Source organism: Chiloscyllium plagiosum, chromosome 13, assembly GCF_004010195.1.
Source record: "Chiloscyllium plagiosum isolate BGI_BamShark_2017 chromosome 13, ASM401019v2, whole genome shotgun sequence".
NCBI classification, from domain to species: domain Eukaryota; kingdom Metazoa; phylum Chordata; class Chondrichthyes; order Orectolobiformes; family Hemiscylliidae; genus Chiloscyllium; species Chiloscyllium plagiosum.
In genome coordinates this window covers 72387625-72395940 of record NC_057722.1, presented here as the reverse complement: position 1 = coordinate 72395940, position 8316 = coordinate 72387625, and the positions used below count along the sequence as shown (strand labels likewise).

General features: G+C 46.5%; 1 protein-coding gene across 11 annotated transcripts in view; it reads left to right on the top strand.

The window, feature by feature from the left end:
- mbnl1 (muscleblind-like splicing regulator 1) overlaps positions 1-8316 on the top strand; it is a 238329-nt gene that overhangs the window by 171405 nt on the left and 58608 nt on the right. For 6 of the 11 annotated variants that reach the window (XM_043702714.1, XM_043702715.1, XM_043702711.1 and 3 more), the window contains exon 3: positions 8162-8200. The exons of the other annotated variants lie outside the window; for them this stretch is intronic. In XM_043702714.1, the coding sequence (XP_043558649.1) occupies positions 8162-8200 (39 nt within the window). The remainder of the gene's footprint in view (positions 1-8161; positions 8201-8316) is intronic. 11 annotated transcript variants of the gene reach the window in all.

Genomic DNA, 8316 nt, shown 5'->3' with positions numbered 1-8316 from the left:
GAGCGGAGGGAGTGGAGGGCTGCACGTTCCGAGGGTGAGAGGTTGGAGTGGGTGAGAGGGGTGGAGAGGTTGAGGTGGTTAATGTCCCGGCGGCAGTTGGCTATGAAGAGATTGAGGGCAGGTAAGAGGCCAGCATGGGGAGTCCAGGTGGATGGGGTGTGTTGGAGGCGGGAGAAGGGGTTGTCAGAGGGTGGGCGAGAATCCTGGTTGAAGAAGTAGGCGCGGAGGCGAAGGCGGCGGAAGAATTGTTCGATGTCTCGCCGCGTGTTGAACTCGTTAATCCGAGAGCGGAGGGGAATGAAGGTGAGGCCTCTGCCGAGGACTGATCTTTCATCCTCAGAGAGGGGTAGATCTGGAGGGATGGTGAAAACACGGCAGGGTTGGGAGCTAGGACCTGGTGTGGGGCTGGAGCTGGGAGTGGGGGCGGGGTTAGGTGTGGGTGGTAATTGTGCTGCTAGTCAAGCGGGCAGCTTTATCCTGGATGGTGTCAACCTTCTTGAGTGTTATATGAACTGTACCCCTTCCAGGCAAGTGGAGAGTATTCCATTACACTCCTGACCTACGCCTGGTGGACAGGCTTTAGGCAGCACTTGGATCCTTCATCACAGAATACCCAGCCTCTGACCTGTTCTCTGAGTCACAGTATTTATGTTGTTAGTCCATTTAAGTTTCTGTCCAATAAAGACCCATAAATAATGCTAGAGGATTCATGGATGGTAAAATCATTGATTGTCAAGAAGATGTGATTAGATTCTCTCTTGTTGGAGGTTACCATTGCCTGTGTCTTTTTTTCATTCGTGTCTTGCGTGCATTTCTGGCTACGCCAACATATATTGCCCACCCCTAATTGCCCTTGAGGGGGTGGAGATGAGCTGTCTTCTTGAATTGCTATAGTTCTTGCAGTTAGAAAAGAAGGGAGTTCCAGGATTTTCACTCTGTGTTACTTGACTCTTAACAGCCCAAGCCTGAATGTTACCCATGTCGCATTCCTTATTGACAAAGACTCTTTCAGTACTTAAAGAGTTGCAAATGGTACTGACCATCTTGCAGTCATCAAGATGGTCAGTACCATCTTGTGGCCTTGTGATGGGACGAAAGTCATTTAGGAAGCAGTAGATAATGGTTGGGCCGAGGACACTCCCCTGAGGAACTCCAACAGTGATGCTGTAAAGACTGAGATGGTACGCCTCCTGATTTGGGTATGACTCCAAGCAGCAGAGAGTTTTCTCTCTGATCTTCATTTAATTCAGTTTTATTGGTATCCATCATGCCATCCTTGGCCAAATGCTGAGTACCGAAGGGCTCCTGGCTGTGATGTCATCTGCAGTCTGATACTGTCCGGGCTAAGACTGTTTCTGAGAGTCCACTTCAATTTTACTGTAGCAAAACTCAACACCTTCTGGCGTTGAAAATGACATAAACTGAAAAGCTATAATTGCTGCCACTTATAGTTTACGACATAATGTTAGTCTGCATTCCACGCATAGTCAGATTCTCTGAGTCAGGTATCTTGGTTTATTTACAACACAAACTATAAACAAAGCTAAAGTAAGAAGCTAGAGGACAACGGAGATAGGGCTGGAAAGTGGGACGAGCTGGGTAGCTCTTTTAGGAGCCGTTGCAGACACGATGGATTGAATGGCCTCCTTCTGTACTGTAAAATTCTATTATTCGATATGACAGACCTACACACACAGTCTGGTCTTACTTATGTTACTGTATATTATGAAGTTTGCATGTTATAGAACATAGAAGAATACAGCGCAGTACAGGCCCTTCGGCCCTCGATGTTGCGCCGATCCAAGCCCACCTAACCTACACTAGCCCACTATCCTCCATATGCCTATCCAATGCCCGCTTAAATGCCCATAATGAGGGAGAGTCCACCACTGCTACTGGCAGGGCATTCCATGAACTCACAACTCGCTGAGTAAAGAACCTACCCCTAACATCTGTCCTATACCTACCCCCCCTTAATTTAAAGCTATGCCCCCTTGTCCCATTGTCTGCCTGGGTTTTCTCTGGATATGCCGTTTTTCTCCCACAGTCCAAGTTTGTGCAGGTTACAGTGGATTGGCTGTGGGAAGTGCAGGGTTACAGGGATAGAGTAGGGAAGTGGATCTGGGTGAGATGCTCTTCAGAGGGTCAGAGTAGACTGAAAGGATCGAATGGCCTGTAACCATACTGTAGGGATTCTTTTGTTCTGTTTTATGATAATTGCATAATCAGCTCGCTACAGTGATTCCATTGTACAGAGTGAGTGAATGTGAGGCCTTAATACAAGATCACCACAAGTTGTGACGTTATGAGAGGCCTGTTTCGTTTGGAATCTGTATCACAATGGCATTGAAGATGGCAACCGCTAGTGACTCTTCAGGTTCAGATGACGCTGGAAGGACCAGTAACCAAACTCTATCGAGTGTGTCGATATATTCATTACTGGCAGTCTGTAGGCACGGCAGTGTTAACTCCATTTCTACAGTGTCAGCAACATCCCCATGACCCCCACCCCCACCCTCCCCTGCATCCCTCTGTCCAATTCGAAGACACTTGGACAGGTGCAGATTGAGAGTTGTAAAGTGAACTGGTGATATGATGCCTGAAAGCAGGGTGAGGAGATGTCAACTGTGAAGCTTATCAGAGGAAAATTTGCATTTGTGCAGTTATTCATTAGACAGGCAAGGATTATTTAAAAACTGCCTCACTGATATTACTCAAAGCATCTGTCATGCAATCCGATCTGGATTCTCTACTCATGTGTAGCTAACGTTAACTGCTGCAGACTAATATAAACGCAGCTTCTGTATTACGTGTGACACTAATTTGTATTTCCTCTTTATCCTCTCTTCGAGGGTATCCAGGCTCTGTAATATGTCGCATTTAGTGGCTATTTTGAAAATAGCGTTTCCTCATCTAAATTTAGAGGGAGGTCCTGTATTGCAATGGGTAGCATGTTTGACTGATCTGGAAATTCTAGGTCAAGCCCCGCTCCAGGACTTAAAAAAGAACTATGGATGCTGGAAATCAGAAACAAAATTAGAAACTGCTGGGAAAATTTAGCAGGTCTGACAACATCTGTGCTGATAAAACAGAGCTAACCTTTTGGGTCCAGTGACCCTTCACAACTTGATGGTCAAGTACCAAGTGTCTGTAAAGTTGAGTATCGACCTGAAAAATCCTTTCCAGAAAGCACCAGTAGCAGGCAGTAAGAGCAGGAGAGATTCCAGGTCAGCCATGTGATGGGATGATTGGATCCTCAGTCATCGCTCTCTGTAGCTCCGTGGTTGTGAAATTGCATGTTGTCTTAGCAACTAGTAATCCTTGAGGAAAAAGAATTGTAGCATCCCACCACCATCCAATGTATCGCTTGTTCCTCCTGGATCTTGTTCACCCAGTTGTAGAGGTGACAAGGATGGTGAAGACCTCGAACATAGAAACAGGCGCAGGCCATTCAGCCCCTAGGGGCTGCTCCACCACTGAGTAAAGTCAAGGCTGATCTACAGGTTAACTTTTCTCACCCAACTTAGCTCGCAAAACTTCGAGACCCTCCTCGGGTAAAAAAACAATCTCAGGATTGTTACAGCACTGAATCAGGGCCATTCGGCGTCATATTTATTGATGTCTGATTCAAAATGATGAAGTGAGCTAGCACCTGCAGTTTGTTTTGTGAGGTAGAGAGTTCTTCATTTCTGCCACCTTGTCTAGAAGTGGTTGCTGTACAATGCTCTGGTTCTGAGAGCACACTCACTTGCCCCAAATGACTGCTCTTTATGCCTACATCCAGACAGTGTTAGAGGGTGGCACGATGGCTCAGTGGTTAGCACTGCTGCTTCAAAGCACTAGGAACCTGGGTTTGATTCCAATCTCTGTGTGTAGTTTGCACATTCTCCCATTTCCTCCGGGTGCTCCGGTTTCCTCCCATTGTCCAAAGTTGTGCAGGTTAGGTGAATTGGCCATGTTAAATTGCGCATAGTGTTCAGGGATGTGTAGGTTAGGTGGGTTAGCCATGAGAAATGCAGGATTACAGGATAGGATGGGGGTGTGTCTGGGTGGGATGCTCATTGGCGGATCAGGATGCCTGGCTTCCACACTGTAGGGATTCGATGATATGATAGCTACTTAATTACGGGAGGGGGGATCAGAGACAACTCCCAACATTCCTTGAAGAAAAACATACTTGCCATTAATTAGGACTCCTCATGCCCTTGGTACGTCTCAATTCAACCATCAACCCATAGACTACGTTTTTATTGTAACCCTTGTTGCTATTGTCAGTCAGCAATGTTTGAATAAAATGGTCGTACCAGCAGTACGGCCAGTGGATTCAGAAGAGCCAGTTTCTGGATTAGTGGTGCTGGAAGAGCACAGCAGTTCAGGCAGCATCCAGGGAGCAGCGAAATGAACTGCTGTGCTCTTCCAGCACCCACTAATCCAGAATCTGGTTTCCAGCATCTGCAGTCATTGTTTTTACCTCAGAAGAACCAGTCACGTTAGATTGTTTGTGTATGTTTTTTTTTGACATGTTGCAGGCTTTTGTGCCATCTCTTGTTGTCCCCAGTACAGAACCTTTCAGAATCTGACAGCTGGACTCTCTGGCTCAACAGCAACACGACTTATTTCAGAAGAACAGTACCAAACAAAATTTGACACCAACTGTCATGAGTATTACGGCACTAGTCACTCATTTACCGAAGCCGGGAGCAGGAACTGGTCTATCTTCTGCAACAGTTTATCTGCATTTTCTAGTTCTCTACAAACTCCAGTCAGCTCACTCTCCCCTTACTAGGACAAGCCAGTCTTATTTTTGTCAGCAACCTATTCAGACATGTTACGACCCACATTCTCCTAGCTCAGAAGTGTGGACACATCCACTGTACCCCAAGAGTCCAAACAAAAGGTCCTTGATACTTTCTAGTCACTGTGTTCAGTGATGTTACAACACACCTCTGGAGCTATTGGGGCTGGAACTCAAGCCTCTGGCTCAGAGGTATGGACACTCACTGTTCCACAAGACTCCAAGCAAAGCCAGTCCTTAGATATCCATTGCAATGAGCAGCACTTAATCTCTGGTTCCTCTGGAACACATCAAGAATCATCCTTAAAGGGACCATCACAGAACTCGTAGAGTCCCTACAGTGTGGAAACAGGCCATTCAGCCCAACAAGTCCACACCGACTCTCTGAAGAGCATCCCACCCAGACATGCCCACCCCCCTACCCTATCCCTGAAACCCTGCATTTCCCATGGCTGATTCACCTAGCCTACACATCCCTGGACACTACGTGCATGGCCAGTCCACCTAATCTGCACATCTTTTGACATTATTTACAACATTGTCAACGACGAGATATTGGGAAGGATGATCAAAAGTTTGGGCAAAGAGATAGGTTTTTAAAGGAACATGGTTTAAAAAGAGACAGAGGAAGGGATGTGGAGAGGTTAGGGAGGAATATCCAGCATAATAGCACCAACCAACTGCAAGAACAGGCACCAGCAGAGGGTTGAAGGAGGGAGATGTGCAAGAGGCCAGAATTGGAGGAATGTAGAGTTTTCAGCTCAGAGAGAGTTCAAGGGTGAGGGATTGATGTCAGTGATCAGCTGATGGAACGTCGGCTGCTCCACACCGTTAACCTGACCTGGATCAAGAAGGGTTGAAGACAATTGAGTTATCCAGGCCAAGTGAGTCTCAGAAACAAAAACTGAACTTTCTGGCGAAGCTCAGCAGGTCTGGCAGCAAAGACAGATACAAGACTGAATGTTTCGAACCCAGTGATCCTTCATCAGAAATGTGATGGTTTTACTTAGAGGTTTACTTAGTGGCTTTACTTAGAGTCTGTGTGGGTTCAGGTGATTCAGCCAATTTGGGAAGGAGTAGGTAGATGATGGTTACCAATCATAGAGAGGAAAGGGCTGGTTGGGAGGAAAAGGGGTGAGCTTCAGCTAGAGCTCTCTTTCCTAAACATTAACAACAGCTGGAAAATGTGCATGTTTAGAAGTGGGTCAGAAGATTTGATTTGTGGTGACCCTGGTATTCATGTAACCTCACCAGCTAGCCCTTTCCTGGCTCAGCACAGCTTTGCGAGACAAGGCAAGTCTAACCAGGGAGCCTTGTACCTGTGGGAATCAGTGAGGATGGAAGGGTAAAAGAACATGGAATACTTAATACAAGTCGAGGAAACATGGCTCAGTGAATACAGCATGAGCCACAATTGTTTTATTTTCTAAACTTGAAATACATTTGATATTCATACAAAGGAGCAGATATTTCTGAATAGAGTCATAGAGATGTACAGCACGGAAACAGACCCTCGGTCCAACCGTCCATGCAGACCAGATATTCTAAATTAATAGTACTCTTTGCCAGCACTTGGCCCATATCCCTCCAAACCCTTCATATTCATATACCCATCCAGATGCTATAATTATATCAGCCTCCACCATTTCTCTGGCAGCTCATTCCATACACGCACCACCTTCTGTATATTTTTCCCCCTCACCTTAAGCCAATGCTTTTTAGTTTTGGACTCACCTAAAGATCTTGGCTATTTACCCCCCAGGCTTTTTAAAACCTCTGTAAGGTCACCCCTCAGCCTCCAACACGCTAGGGAAAATAGCCTTGGCCTGTTTCGCCTCTCCCTATAGCTCAAGCCCTCCAACCCTGGCAACTTCCTTGTAAATCTTTTTCTGAACCATTCCAAGTTTAACAACATCTTTCCTATAACAGAATTGAACACAGTATTCCAAAAGTGGCCTAATCCATGTATTGTTCAGACCTTATGCAGCACGGTTTCTCAGTGGTTAGCACTGCTGCCTCACAACACCAGACACCCGGTTTTTATTCCACCCTCGGGCGACTGTCTGTGTGGAGTTTGCACATTCTCCCTGTGTCTGCGTGGGTTTCCTCCTACAGTCCAAAGATGTTCAGATTAGGTGATTTGTCCATGCTAAATTGCCCATAGTATTCAGAGATGTGTAGGTTAAGTGCATTAGTCAGAGGTAAGTATAGGGGAATGAATCTGAGTGGGTTACTGTTTGGAGAGTTAGTGTGGACTAGTTGGGCTGAAGGGCCTGTTTCCACACTGTAGGGATTCTGTGATATTTAAGTGTGATTAAGTAGCCTCCAGTAATGTGGTTTATGCAATAGCTGTACCATGCAGTAGTATGTATCCTGTTTTTGTAGATATATATATAGGGTTTTTTTGTCTCTTTACATTGGCTTCTTTCATCCCTGTGATTTACCTGTTATTTTGTCCCCCCCTCTCGGTCAGCAGAGCCAGGCACAGTTTTCAATGACATGCTCCCAATGTCCTGTCCTTGATCTTGACCATTGACTTAGCCGCTCTCCTTCCCTCTCATTGGGCATGAGCAGTACGGGGTGACTAGAGCAAACAAAACCTGGCTCTAGTCAGCCCTTGCCAGTGGAGACCATCAACAAGTGCAGGGGTTTCTATGGCCCTCGGTCTTGGATTTCTGGTGGTGCTACAGACTTCAGGGGGCCCCAAGGCGTGGCCGAGCGGTGCCCCTCCTCAGAACGTGGCCTCTTGTGGCACCAGATGGCAGTCACATGTCAGCGTGATGTCCTGTCAGATATCATCTTCCTTCACCCTGCTTCCAGCTCACGTTCGTCAGTAGCAGAGCAGGATGGGCACCCGATCACAATGCTGTCCGTGAAAACAGGAACAGGAGTAGGCCATTTGGCTCCACTGCGCCATTTGGTGAGATCCTACTAATTCACTGGCATGCGGGTTCTCACCTAGCACACGGTAGGGGGGGAAGGTGGTCCCTCTTTGTGTCAATCGATAGCCATTGAGGAAGATTCAAGAAATTGCCGCACCTCGGCACTAAAATTGTAATCACACTCAGCAAAATGGGAAATAATGTGCATCATACACAGGCTCTCCGAGTTGAGATGCGTTATTTTGGACAGAGTAAGAGGAGTAAAGCTCTGTGTCTGATCAATGCCCTAACTCGTCTGAGAGTGCACTGCTGGGGGTAACAGTTTGTAAATACAAGTTCCTAACTGCCCTGGTGCTGAGGTCGGTCCTGTTGAGTGAGATTACAACCGTGTAATGTTACAGTGAACATGTAGATTGGTGTGCTGTTGTAACCAGGGAAAACTCACTTTCAGCAATACCTATTTGTTCTTCTGATGTGTTGGCAGATGGCGGATGGTGGACAGCGAGGGTGGTGGTTTAACGAGGTAAATACGCTGGGAAGGAAATCTGTTTCTCCCCATTATTTTTGTACTGATATAGAGGTTGGGTGGGCAATGGAAACTGAGGCAAAATTCAGCGGGAGAGCGTTCATTCATGTCAC